This window comes from Falco peregrinus, chromosome 2 (genome assembly GCF_023634155.1).
Source record: "Falco peregrinus isolate bFalPer1 chromosome 2, bFalPer1.pri, whole genome shotgun sequence".
Lineage (NCBI taxonomy): Eukaryota > Metazoa > Chordata > Aves > Falconiformes > Falconidae > Falco > Falco peregrinus.
This window is the reverse complement of record NC_073722.1, coordinates 121,891,586-121,906,222: the sequence shown is the minus strand read 5'-3', so window position 1 is coordinate 121,906,222 and position 14,637 is coordinate 121,891,586. Positions and strand designations below refer to the sequence as shown.

The window sequence follows — 14,637 nt, the reverse complement described above, 5'->3', positions numbered from 1 at the left end:
CATGTTTATGTGTTATTATTTATCACTTGTATGTCCATCTATTGCCCTTAGTTTAGGGACAGAAGCTAAACTTTGAACCCAAACCCTTTGCTACCTGCACTACTAGATAGTGTGGCTGTAGTCTGGGGTGAGCTCGGACACAGCAGGGACAACCTTTCTAGAGCTCTGAACCAAATAACAATGGCATTGCAACTGCTTCAGGGCAGCTGGTTCTGGGAACATGAACCCAAGCTTGAGCACAGCTACCAACGGCAGCCTAGATACAGCACGATCCAGTCCCACACATGGGTCAGGGACCTAAACACTAACTGAATGAAAATAGAGGGTTACTATTCTAGGGCAATGAGGGGGAGTTTAACAAGTGCCCATGACTTGACCTGTATACTTAGTATTTCTTAGGTATTTAGCTGCTGCTGCTTTCAGTGGGAAATGACACCTCAAGGACACTTGCTGATCTGCGCTATCGATGGGATTGATCCACCTAAATTGCCCACCTGTTTTTTAGAATGTAAATAATCTGTATTAATTCCACCTTAACACCTAACCTTTCTGCTACTGAAATCAATGCTGGGCAATCCATTGAATTCTATGGTGTAGAATCAAACCAGTAAATTGGACAACTCATCCATCAGAAATTCACATATGGCCAGAAATGAAAACAGCAACGAATACCACATTGATGTTTTCAGGCCCCAAATGATATTCTGATATTCAGGTTTTGTTTTGGATATGAGTATCCACATGTGAGAGAGTGCTACCAGCTATACTGTGTTTTCCTGTGTCTGTCTCTATGTGGCACTGGTGCACTTTGAGAAATTCTGCAAGATGAACTAAAGATGTGGGATTTTGATGGATTTAACTGCTGGGTTGACATATATGTACTATTGTCATTCCGTTTTACTCTGCATTCCAAAAAGTTTGCAAAAATGCTCAACAGTCCTGACACACCATTTATACAGTACACACATTCATATTTCTATTATACATAGTCAAACAAATTATAATTTTCTGCTACTGTTGTTTTATTGACTGCATTATGTAAAAGCCTTTCTTAAAAATTGTTTCATGACTTTTGCAGCTAGCAAGAAGCAAATTCTTCATCCAGAAAGCTGAAAAGTAACAATATCGTCTCCCACCAGAGACATGCATGTGTAAGGCAGTCTATATTCTCCTCTCCTTGTATGAGTCAAAGGGAAATCTGTTTTTTCAACACTTTTAGAGTACGCAGAAAAATTAGTCTGTCTGCTACACTAAGATCTTTATATATTTTATATTCCTGCCTAAGTATATAGGAAGGAAGGGTCACCCAGAGTGACAATCATCTCTTTTGCAAAGAACTAGCACAAGACATACACTGTTTGAGCTCTCAGAAGAGGTCTTATGTGGCCATTAAACACTGGCTTGTAACAGCCTTCTTCATACAGTTGTATTCAACCCCAAACTATGACTATATCTGTATTGAGCATCTGGTTTCAACAGCATTCCACCCAAATAGAAGAGGATTCAGAGAATAACTGGAGTTCAGCTGTTTCCCTGCCTTCTAATACTAAATATTTTTTATCTATGGTAGAGTTTTATTATGCTGAACTCCTGGTGTCAGGACCCATCTCTCTAATTTGGCCACATTTACTTTTGATTTACACCTTCTAGCCACAGCTTTTGTGGAAAGTAACGCACTACCGGTGCAAATAAACTGAGATTGTGAGGTGCAACCTATTTACCTGGACTTGAAGAAAGAGGGGTAATTTTAGATTTTTGTTGTAGAAAAAGAAGGGATTGCACTATTATCTGCATGACCTAAAATGACTCATTCAGAAGATAAGCAAGGCCATTTAGATCTTGACTTGATTTGGTAAATCATTGTCACTACCACACCCTCTATTTTCCTAACTTGTTTATATGGATGTAGAAATATTTCTAATCATTTCCCTTAGCATGTGATATTAAAGCAAATGATACATACAAAAAGATGTCTTTTGTGGGAATAGTGACAACTGGTCTTACTGCAGCAATTCTTTCTTTTCTTTCTTAACTACCCTTTAGGTCAGACACTTGACTTACTGGTAATTTCACAGAACTCATCTATTATGTAGGAGAAAATCTGGGTATTTTAGCTATATGCAGTATTTTAGATAGACGTATATAAATTTAATTCCAAAGACTGTAGCGGAGTAGAACAAAGAAAGACTCATCAGACAAAGTTAAAGCCGAAGATTTAAGATTAACATAAAGAAATAGGAAAAAATAGAAACAAACCATAGTTTTTAACAGTGAAGTTAGTAACATTGGAATGAATTGGCAAATACTCCACCTCTTGATGGGATGGTTTTCTGGAAAATATACTTCAGATGAACAGAGAATTTCAGTTTCATAGTACAGATTGTGGACTGAATGTAAAATTGAATGATTTGTGTTACACAGGATGTCAGCTAAAATAATCCGAAGGCTGCCTCTGGCTATAAACAAGTCTGTTGCATCAACAGCCATTGAACACCACTGGCAAGTAGTGATTTCCCCGTAACATCTTCTTTTCCTTTTCACCAACTTTCCCGAGCTGTCTAGAGCCTACAGAGAAGCTTGTTTTACAGGAAGTAATTCAACTGATGGCCTGTGTAGGTTAGCTTAAACCTCATTATTTTCTTTCTACTGCTGGAAAGTCAATTACAACTGGCTGAAATGCTCCATATTAATTAGACTGACCATGTGAAGAGGGAACAGTGTGTGCTCTTCATGCCATATCTACTGGCAGAACAGGGAAGCAAGGTACAACATGTCTCTTGACATCATCTGCTAGGTGAGCTTGGACATGTCACTTTTTCAGCTTTTTATCTGTATTTCCCTTCATGTCTTTGTGCCTTGTAAATTCTTGGGGTACTCAGTGCAGGTGGAAAAACAAGAAAACCCCTCTGCAGAGCCATGGGGAGAGATCATTCCCACCCTGACTTCAATCTCAGCTGAATCTGCTTGTTCCTGCTGCAATAGCCTCTGACAAAAAGCACAGTTATGGTGAAATTACATTGGCTTGTCCTTGTTACTAGGCTTCCTCCTATCTCAGCCAGAAAGCTGCCATGTTGGCTAAAAATTCAGAGGTTCTGTAAACCACCCTGTGCAAGATTCAGGATCTGGCTTCTGGTGGTGTGGCGCATCCCTCTGTTAATTAAAAGCACATGTCCATTTAAGGAATGCAGCTCTTCAAATGTGACCTTCATGTAATTATAAAAGAAATAGAAGATAAGAATAATTGTTTTCAGTTCCAGATGTCTTGTCTTCTTCAGCACTGCAGGAAGGTTAAGTGAAAGTCATATAGGGCAATAACAAAGTTCAAATGCACAGCAGGATAATTGACGTTGACCAAAGTACTGGTAGGATGTAATGGAGTTCAAAGAAAATTTCTTCCCATATTGATAGTCACCAAAGAGGTTTCTTACTATCATTATAAGCACATTCATTTCATGAGCCTGACTACACACAGACCAGGTGGTTTGCGTAGCTGTCAGCTGACTGGGCTGAACTCCCTTGTGCTATAAACTGCTTTAATGAGAGGAGAGCTACAGCATTTTATGCAAAATTATTTGCTTTTCTGCTTTAACTGGTTTTGGTAAGGACTCTATTCCCTATCACAAAACACATAGGCTGCCTGACACGATAATGTCAATTTACAATATATTAAACATGTTGAAAGAGTGCTTTCTAAAAGTTTCAGTAAATGCAGTCAGCTTGTGTGTTGTGTCCATGTGTGGCCTTAGGGATGAAATAAAGGCACATTCAATGGAGGGTTAGCAAAAAAAAGCAAGAAAAACTAATTGAATAGGGAGTCCACAATGGTTGTACTTTGCCAGATTAATGAGTCACTGTTTGCTGTGCTGTTAAGGCCCAGGAGACTACTAGAAACTCAAAGGAAGCCACGAAGTATTGCAAGTGTGTCTTAGTCGGCAGAGCAACAGCATTGCTCAATTTAGGAGTAAAACTCTGCACTCTCAATAGGCTGCATGAGTTCCAGAATCACACAGGCCTCTGCTTATTGTCCCAGCCGCTGGGGCTGCACCTCCTCCAGAGCAGCTGTGTTAAGGCCACAGGGAGGAGATTTTGTCATTTAGGGCAGGTCCTAAAAGGGAACTATGTAGCATTTAGGCATGGCAGTCCAAAATTGTGAACCTGTAACCCTTCACTGCAGCTGTTGCTTAGTCCTGAAGTTTCCTCAGCTGTTTGCACTGAATTTCTACAGGTGCCACACGTGCTGCTTCGGGTATGTTTGGTACTTCTTTATATCCTTGGAGAGTCATGCTCAGAACACAGCAGGCCCTTAAAAGGCAAAGGTAGTCAGTCATCCCTTTTTTAAAAGGCCAGAGGGGTGGTGCCCAAGTTGTATTCGACCCTTATGTGCCCCAGAGCTCCAAACCCACCCTTCTAGGGGAGAGCCCACGAATCTCTCAGAGCTACAGGGAGGCATCATTCCCATCAGTTTTCACCACAGGTTTTTCTGCTTCACAAAAAGGAGTTACAATCGTAGGGGTCTGGAAGAAAGTGTAACTTTCTAGCCTATTGTTAGGCTGTTTATTTGTACAGAAACATGTGAATTCTAAGTCCAGCTTCAACACTTGTTTACATGTACTTCGGATTAGTTCCTCAAAAATCAGCATTGGGAGATATTTTATGAAATACTTTCAGTATTTTATGTAACACTTTCAGTAATAAAGTTGGCATGGGAAAGTAAGAATGTACAAAGTGGAACTGTTGGTGGTGTGAGCATGGGAGGGAGGTTTTCTGTCAACACAGGGGGGCCAAGTACTACACTGGAAGGACTACAGAGGAATTGATGTAATGGCAACGGGGTGAAATGTAGGTCATATGCATATGTACCAACAGCAAGAATTTCTGATATAAAGTGATAAGTGGAACTGATGCTGGAGAAAAACTGATATACTGAACGATCGGAGGATAATTATGAAATGTTAGTGTTTCTGGTGGGACAGGGCAGTACTCGCACTTACATGCAGAATACTGGTAAGGCCACATCTGAAAAAATGATAACTAAACCCAAGATTGAGCGAGTCTGATTTCTAACTCTTATGACATTAAAGAGTTAATTGCCAAAAGAAAGAACATCTATTTTAGCCAAAGGCTTATTCATCTGTGTATAATTGTCTATGAATCCATGCAGCTAGAAACAAGATAGAGTTACCTAGATATATAGAGATACCAACAGAATAAGGCTCATAGCCTTCCAATGGGAGAGGCAGGAAACCCAGTTGCCTTGAGGTGGAATTTGGCAAGTTTAATGAAGATATTACCTGGCATGGCTTCCTGTATTAGGAAAGACTGGACTTAATGGCCCAAGAGATCCTTTCTAATGACAGTTCCCCTCAGATCAGTTTGCTTGTCATTTCTGCTAAAATGCCAACGTATTTGGAGGGAATACTGGCAAATGGGAAAAAAATGCCAGTTTCTTGTATAACGCTGTGGAGCTCTTCCAGAACCCCCTGGCTGATTTGGCTGGAGGAGGTGAAGCCTTGGCAGGATCTCCATCACTCGGGAGTTGCTAATGATACACAGGGTGAAATCTTGGCCCCTGTAAAGTTGATAGAAGTTTTTCTGTTAGTTTCTGTGAGGCCAGGATTTCACCCTGGAAAGGGAGTCAAAAGTACATGCATGCTTTCAGAGACAGCGGCTGATTAAATACATCTGGTGCACTGCTCTTTTATCAATCATTGATAAAATAGTGCCTTTTAAATATAAACTTCGGGCAAGCTTAACCGCAAAATTCAAACATGTCCTTTTACAAGCCTTAAAAGCAAAATCTGTCTGCTTTTTGTCTGAAAAGAACAGAAATCATGGTAAAAAATAACACATACACATACCCACCCACTCCAAGCCCCTGCAGCATTTGATGTCCCACTGAAATGAGTGATTAAAGCATAGTTAAAGCCAGTTAAAATATTTCTAGCTGACAGATAAAACTTTATCCTCTAAGGATGTAATCTAAAACTATGTTCCTCCTCGTTTAATTGCTGAGCAGTCAAACGCCAGCCAGGAGTTCATCTGGGTGCCGGCGCGGCCGGTGCTTCGGCAGAGCCCCCCCGCCCCGCCGGGCAGCGGGCAAGCGGCGTGCTCCCAGGCCCCACACAGGGCGCCCCGGTACCGCCGACCCCCGGGCGCGGGGCAGCGGCCCGGCAGATGCTTCTCAGGCCCCGGGGCTCACCGGCCGCGGCCCGGGCGTGCTGGGCTGCGCAGCCCCACCTGGTGCATGACCTGGGCGAGCGCGGCTTTTTCTGTACCGACTAAACCGCCTTTATCTCAGCCCAAGAGTTTTCTCACTTTTACCCCTCCAGTCCTCTCCCCCATCCCACCGTGCGGGGGGTGCGCGAGTATCGTCGCCAGCCGGGGTTAAACCACGACAAGGAGACACGCACGTCGCGTATCCCCCCCGGCGCATCTCTGAAACGGGCATGTGAACCGCGCAGCGCCGGCCCGCCGAGCCAAACCGCGGAGGGCTGGGCAAGCGCGGGGGTGCCCTGCCCAGCCCGGCCTCTGACGGACAGCCTTCCTCCCGGCCGCCCTCCCAAACCGAGCGGGACCTTCCCCGGTGAGTGCCGCCCCGCCCGCGGCAGCTCCCGCCGCTGAATTTGCTTCGGTCCCTTAATTGTTTCGCTCTCACCAAGAACTTTGTTTACAGTCCCTTGTGCAGCGAGCTGCATCCCACTCTTGTGCTTACTCCGGGCGAGTGTCCGCCGCAGTCCCGTCCGGCACTCGGGAGGTAAGCACGGCTCCGCACACCATCCTGTAGCGTGGTATGGCACGGCTCGGCACGGCATGGCACGGCTCGGCTCGCAGCCGCAGGACCCGCACGCCCGGCGCCCGGCCGCGCCCCCGCCGCCTCTCGGTGCCCGCCGGCTCCAGCCCCGCGGCTGCCCCGGCAGCGCCCGGGGCCCGGCTGCCCGCGGCGGCGGGGCGGGCTGGGGCTGCTGGGACGCGCCGGGGAGCCTCTGCGCTCCGGCCCGCGGGCCTGCGGCGGCTCCAGCCCCGCTCCCCTGCGCGGCACCGGGCTCTTCCCGGGCCACGAAGTGTTACAATTAACATCTCCGGGGTGTTCGCAGCCGGAGCTGCAACCAGCGCTGCGGGTCGGCGTGTGCCCCCGCGGGGCTGTGGCTCTTGGTTACTGGCGGCCCGTAGAGCAGCAAGCGTGCCTCAAGCTTTCCTTGCTTCTTTGCGTCCCTTCTCTCTTGCATAGGTGTGCGGGCTAGGTGTGCCATGCGGGGTTTTACCCTGGGGCTGTGTGCCGTTTTACCGACGCATTTGAAAGTTTTACGATTTGCAGATAAAAAGGTTCGTTTGCAGAGGGGTTTGGTTGGCTCCCATCCTACCCTCCTACTATATCTGAAAAACGATGAAGGTGTGAGAGGTTAAATCTAGTAATTTTTTTACCTAAAAACTTGGTGGTGGGAACTTAAGGCATCCTGAAGCTCAGACAGTTGACGTGGGTGTAATGTGTTCATCTCCTACCCTTGTCCTTCAGGGCCTGATCCTGGAGTCTTATAAGTACAAATTCTAGTTCTGTATTTCCAGGAGTGTTCATATGGGGAAGAGCTGTGGGACTGTGTTCAGGATTGCTGTAGTCTGTTGAATTCCAAATGAACTCTGGCTCTCCTCTCACTACAGAAGGACTCCTTATGCTGTTTTCTGTAGTCACTTCAATGCAAAAGCAAGCATGAAGCATGAGCATTGTGATTTATTGGAATTTTACATAAGCAAAAAAGGGTGTCAGAAATACTATGCAAGATACGGAGAATGAGATCCAGAGCCTGAAGGCAGAAAAGTTAAATGTGTCCCACTGGTTCTGAGTAAAATGCAAAAAAGCGGAAAGGATTGTAGTGGTTGAGAAATACAGCTCTTTGCACTTGCACAGAGATATTCAGTATGTGGGAAGCCTCCTGCGAGAGCACCACAGTGAAGTTTTTCAGAGTTAAAATATTGGAAGCTTAACGTATAGTTTTCATGTGTTTCTGCTTCTTAGCTTTGTGGTGAGGGAAGGAAGGAGGAGGCTGAGAAATCCTGTCCTTAAGAAATTGCTCTGTCAGTCAGCTTTTTTGATAAAGATGTGAATTTAAAAAGTTACCAAAACTGTATGTAGTCAAGGACAAATACAAATAAATTACTGGCAGAGCAATTAATCTTCTAAACAAATGATACTAGTGGAGTGGCTTAGGGGGCACAATTGCATTAGGGAGAGTTTTTCAAACAAATGTAACCATTCTTGTAATAAGAGTGGAAGCTGACTGCAAGGTAATTTTAGAGGTCTGTTTTTGTTTTAATGTAATCTAGATTATTTATCTGAAGGATGATGGTGGTGTTTCTGTATCTCCCTCCAAACTTTTCAAAAAGTTAACCTAATTATTAGGTAGTGTGTACAAGAATGTAGTCAAGGAAATAAGCAAGGAGACTTCTGTATTATTAGCTAACTTCAATAATCTGCTAAATATACTTCAGCTGTGTCACAGGTTTATTCCAAGGATCATCTAGAGAACAGCAGCAGCAGTTTGTGCCTGTAAATGTGTTTGTGAAATGTTGGCATCATCTACATAACTTAAAAAGAGAAAAAGCTCTTAAATTTATTATTATTATACAAATTTATGAACGTACTCTCATCCCCACTTAAGACTTCTTCTTCAGTGTTGAAATGATCTTCCATAATCATGCACATACAGAAAGGAAACGTTGAGTAAGATTAGCAACATAAATCTCTGCTGCTTCGTAAGTTTTACCCAGCTGCTTGGTGATTTCACAGTTGTTTCTGCAGTTGATAACAATTTCCATCACTCTGCTTTCTGCAGAATTGTTATACTGCTCTGCTGCAGATTCTGCCTTGTCCCTGTTTGAGTTATGAATCTTAGTTTAAAAAATCCAATAACAGAAACGAACAAAAGACTTAAGTTCATTACAGTGATTTCTTGAAGTCACTTTGCCTTTTTTTTTTCCTGAGAGGAGTTTTTGGGGTATATTACTTGGGGTTTGTTATAATAGAATAGATTTAAAAGGGGGGGTTAGTGGGAAGCATGCTGTCGCTGTCAGTTTACAGCTAGGAAAACCAAGACACGTGGAAAGAAAATGATTTGCTCAAAGAAACTGGAGACATAGAAGAGACAAGCCCCCAGGTATTCAGAGTTGTGATTCACATAGGTGAAGTGAGCAATAGAAGTGAAGTTAGATGACATTTTTAACTGCAGAAATTCGTATGCATTACTTTTTCCTGCCTAGCTCTTTCTGGGGGGCTTGCCTGGGTTGTGACACTCATCATCAAGACGTCACATCATCAAAGGAAAATGTTACATAGGGCCGGAAATGGGTGGCTGCTGCCAAGAAAAGAGGCAGAAACGAGTAGGAGAGCCAGACAGAACATCTCCTGCTTCGGTTAGGTTAGGAGCACGAGTCAGCATACAGCAGGAGCTTTTCTATGCAGGCATTTTGTTCTTAGGCAGATAAATAACCAACAACTTTTCTTGTAGGAAACTTCCATGCTAGAATATTGTCACCTCCAATTCATCATTCGTCAACATCTGACACTTCAAAGCCTGGAGCAGCTCTTACTGCTGCATGACTCTGCCTTGAACTGACATACGAGATATCTTAAGCAGTCTTCCTCTGCTTACTGATCCAAGGGATTTGTTACGATGGATTTCTCATGGACCTGGTAGGTGCTCAATGCTGATGAATTTCATGTCTTTTCGGTAAATCTCCATTTACGCTTACTAGTGGGTAAAACATTCCTCTCCCCTTTATCCAGTGTTAGGCACAAGATTGCCACAGAAACACATTCTTTCTCCAAGTCAAAGTAGCTCCTTAAGACGGTGCTTCTAGCATGATTAGTGAGAGGATGCTGGTGTTGCTGGGTATCTTTGCCTAAATTTCTTACCCTGAAACTTGAACCAAGTCACCTGTTGGCATAAGTCAGAAGTGACTTTGCTGGTAATAAGGATCTAGTGCCCTGTTTTCTGGGTCTGAATACCTTTACTCACACTTCAAATAGGTTCTGTTGTTTATTTAAATTGCAGTATTTCAACAGGGATATGTTTATTTGTTTTATATGAGTGCCTGTCAGCTTACATCCTATTACAGGCAAGAACTGTGCTCCTCAGAAGTCAACAGCTATTTTGCCATTGACTTAATTTCGGTAGTTTAGGATATTTAACAAAAAAGTCATGTTAGTTTTGACTGTATAAATATATTTTCTTTCTTCATAAATATCTATACAGATGTCTAAGAGATGTAATGCTCGTTGGGGATGTATTTGAAGCAGAGGGACAAGGACTCTAGAGACAGGAGTAAATATACTTTGACTGAATGTTAAAGTTTTTCAGAATAATTGTGTTTATGAGCCCAATCCAAAGCCTTTTCAAATTATTGGGAAGTTGCCCTATTTCTGTGACTGTTAGAGAAAGTATTTGGACTTTTGAAAACTTATTCAAATGTATTTGGAACTGAGAGACCTTTTATATGGAAAATGGTTAGGTGTTTTCCTCCCTCAAATTTAATAATAAAATGTTGAACTACTTGAATATGGCTAATGGTAAGATCAAAAAAAGATGACATTTGGGGACCACATTCTCCCATTGTGCTGATCTTCTGTAACATTTTATGGATAAGTAATGCAGCAACATAATGACACCAGCGTGGGTCTCATTGCCGTGTAAGTTATTATTGAAAATGCAGAACTTGGGCTCAGATCAATGTGGAGACAGATCGATGATGCTCTAGAGCGACCCCATGGCTTTCCTGGGCTCTTTCTCTCTGATATAGAAGGCGCTTAATCATGTGGTGTGATTCAAAGAACAAGGTGTCAGTGCAGATCTGTTTGCTTTGTCTGATAAGCGCTGATCGGATCCCCTTCCTGGGATTGGAGATACCAAGTACCTTCACAGAAACACACGGAATCATGGCATGGCTAGGGTTGGAAGGGAACTCTGGAGGTCATCTGGTCCACTCCCTGCTCAAGCGGGGTCACCTCAACAAGTCTGCCCAGGACTGGCTAGATGGCTTTTGAATGTTTCCAAGGATGGAGACTTCAAAACCTCCCTGGGCAACCTGTTCCAGCGCTCAGTCACCCTCGCAGTAAAAAAATGTTGCTTAATGTTCAGACAGAACCTCCTGTATTTTAGTTTGTGCCCATTGCTTCTTTTGTTGTCAGTGTGTGTGCTCAGTTGTGCTGTGCTCAGCTTTGTCCTTATGGAGGGAAGGGCTACTCTGTCTTGTAGCTGCTGAGCCCCGTGCTGGATTGAGCCCTGAAGGTAGCTGTGCACAGCAAGATGCAATATTGAGCTGAGCACTGGGCTAAGCACTCTTCCTTAGAGCAGTAGAACAAAAGGTTTGTCAAACCAGGTCTGAACTTCCCTTCTCTCATTAGGATTCAAGGAACTCAGACAGAAAAACTCTCTGATGAGATACAGAGGATAGGCTGTTTGTGTGTGTGTTTAAAAATAGTGAGATCCTCTTCCCCGCAAAACACAGTCAATATGAGGCACTGAGATACAAAATCAAGGGCTCTCCACAATGGACGAATATATCTTAGCAACAAGGGTGGGAGTGGTGGGAAAGGAAAAGGAGAATACAAGTATCTGGCAATTAACTTCCTACCCACAGATGTGAAGGTGATAAAAGTGATAAAAGCATTACTGCATTGCCAACGCTCTTCCTTGTTCTCTGAGCTGCAGATCATGTTGCTCGTAAGAGCAAAAGCTACACAGCCCATACTGGAGAGAGGTGGAGGAGTCCTGTGAGCTACGCGCAGCAGGAAAACCTGGTTGTTTCCCCTTGTCCCAGTCTCTCTTGTATGTGGTGGGGTGCACTGAGCGCACAGCCCGGTCCAAGGCAGCCCAGCTGTGGCTACCTCAGCATTGTCAGGGGCTTGCTGCAGGCTCCAGGGTGGGCCCCACACCACCACAGTCCCAGCAAGAAGGCCAAGCTCTCTCATGGCAGCCCACAGTGGTGAAGAGCCGTGGGCCCGTCTTGCCCTGATCAGGTGGACTCCAGTTACGTGCTGGGCTCCGTGGAGCCGAAAGCTATTTTGCCTCATGAGGCGGATGGAGTCAAACTGCATGTCGTCTGTAGGACTAAGAGTGTGTATGCAACATGGAGACAGGTGTAACTAAGATGAGTCAGTATGACTGTAAATCTCCCTCCCACACAGCAACATGGATGTGGTTTCATGGATTTAAAAAGGACCCATTACTTTTTCATTAAGCTAATTTAAATGGCAAGCTGACAGTCTGGCATTGATGTTGCTGTAACAGTAGGTTCACCAGCTTTCAGCTGGTGTTTGATGAGTGCAGGGAACTGCCTTCATCCCCATTCCCCCCACATCCATATCTAATCATGACCATTTTAATTTTTTCACCAAGTAGCAGTTGTGTTGAGAAAGGGTTCACTCTTCAGTCCTGTGTTTTGCTGGGCCAGTTCTTGCCCGTGTTATCGTGATGTGCATTGGAGCAGATTTGTGGTGTGTGTGTATAGGTTTATATATAAAGAAACAGTGTGAGAAAGTGTGTGAGCAAGAGTGGAATTTTTAACCAAAACAGCCCATGAACTTTACCTCCTTGTCAGAGGATGTAATGCCATTGAAATCTAAATAACATCCAGAAAGCAAACTTTAGGATGTAACTTACAGTAGGATTTGGCCCACAGCACCTTAAGGTTGCTGTCTGCCTTGGTCTGTGACACTGTTCTTCCTAGCGCTTATGTACATGCTGATGACTGCCATAAGAATTGATTCAGATCCTCCACAATCAGTAGTGTTACAATTAGGCTTGTGCATAAATCCTTCTGGGGTCAGACTGTCCACTTGTTAGCGATCCCGAGCGGAATGCCTCTGTGTCACCCATTTGTCACATAATGGTAACACTTCTTAGTTGAACTCATGCGCTTCTCTCCACAGTGCAACGTGTGTTCAGCAGAGCCTGCTCTAGCCTGGGAATTGAGGAAGTCAAGACAATCAAGATGACAAATGAACCTATTAAAGAGATCCTGGGTGCTCCAAAGCATCCTGATTCTGTAACCATGGAGAAGAGTAATAACAATGACTGTGTGATAACCACCATTCCTCTCGTCAGTGAATGCCAGCTGACTGCAGCAACAGGGGGAGCAGAACTCTCCTGTTACCGCTGTACCATTCCCTTCGGTGTGGTTATCCTCATAGCCGGCATTGTGGTTACTGCTGTGGCATACAGCTTCAATTCCCATGGATCAATCATCTCAGTGTTTGGATTAGTCCTCTTGTCATCAGGACTCCTTTTGCTGGCTTCTAGTGCAGTGTGCTGGAAAATCCGGCAGCAAAACAAGAAAGCAAAGAGGCGGGAGAGCCAGACAGCACTTGTGGCAAATCAGCGAACCTTGTTCGGTTGAAGACAACCAAGAGAAGGCTGGACGGAAGACAGAGCCTTTGTAAGTCAACTTGACTATTTATCAGTAGGAGAGATTGCAGGTTTTAATTTAACTTTGGAAATGAACTGAAATGAAAACAGAATGGATTAAGAAATACTCTTAAAAACTCTGCAAGTGCCCTTAATGTTTTTCTTACTGCAGACTTGGTAGTGATTCTTTACAAGACGGAGGAAAAAAACACTTTTCCTTCACAGAAAACAGTGTCGTCATGACCGCAATCGCCATAACTGCATTCTCCAGCATGCTGATCATGTTGGAAAGGGAACTTGGAGAATTAAGAAAATAATTTTAACTGACTTAAAATGCCAGAGATCTTCCTAAAATACACACTGTGATGTTTGACCAAGGGAGAAGTCATAGCATGTGAAGTGACTACAAGCTTATGGCCAGATTGTCTGTGACTTAAATTGTAGCTTAAAAAAAAAAAACCCAAAAAGCAATAACAGCCACACACACTGCAGATTGCTCAATAAGCTGATTCTTATATTTTATGTAACTTTCCCCTCCCAATATCTGTGGTACTTTCCCCCTTTTTTTAAACCAACTAATATTAATTTTGTTTTACTATTGGGTAGAAATATGTAGAAATGTATAATTATATTGTCTAACCTAAATAACGAGGTATGATAATAGCTTAAAACATGAGACTTTTTTTGTAAATTAAAGTGGTCAGGTTTAGCACTTTTGATTATTTTGCTATAAAATTAAAAAATAAATTTCATTCAAATAATATGCAGTGCTGCTAGACTATTAGAAAATCTTTTATTATTGCTATCAACATAGCTTATATATTCAACTTTGCTTTGTGATTCTGTTTTTGTAGAACAACACCTGTGACAATAACTGTCAACATATGTACTGCTGATCTCTTCCAAAAATCTCTGTAGACTACGGATTTTGGTATGATAGCCCATCCCTCTCGCAGCTTGATTAACAACTGGGTTATTGAAAAATTGTAACGGTCAGTTCTGCAGACACTGGCATAGTTGTAGACACAACTATTAATTACTTCTGGAAGCAAAGTCATCTGTAAGTTTTTGCTGAATGAGGTCTGGGATTATGAATCTTTATGAAAAGCAGGTGCCAGATGTCTCCTGTGTGTCTGAGATGTTTAATTCTGTAACTCTTGTGTTATAGAGGTCTTCCAGCTTTTCTCAGGTAATGAATAATTGAGAGACTGGTCGCAAATTGAAGCAAACCAGAATGTTA

The 14,637-nt window shown here is 43.3% G+C and overlaps 1 protein-coding gene across 2 annotated transcripts; it reads left to right on the top strand.

The window, feature by feature from the left end:
* Window positions 1–5,221: 5,221 nt before the first annotated feature.
* TMEM100 (transmembrane protein 100) lies at window positions 5,222–14,160 on the top strand. Of its 2 annotated transcripts, XM_013304239.3 has the most exons (4): window positions 5,222–6,583; window positions 6,674–6,754; window positions 9,501–9,685; window positions 12,923–14,160. In XM_013304239.3, the coding sequence occupies exon 4, from the start codon at window positions 12,985–12,987 to the stop codon at window positions 13,387–13,389; it is 405 nt and encodes a 134-aa protein (XP_013159693.1). In that variant the 5' UTR covers window positions 5,222–6,583; window positions 6,674–6,754; window positions 9,501–9,685; window positions 12,923–12,984; the 3' UTR covers window positions 13,390–14,160. The 2 variants fall into 2 exon arrangements, with proteins under 2 accessions (XP_013159693.1, XP_055650441.1); XM_055794466.1 differs by having other exon boundaries at window positions 5,222–6,754.
* Window positions 14,161–14,637: the final 477 nt, after the last annotated feature.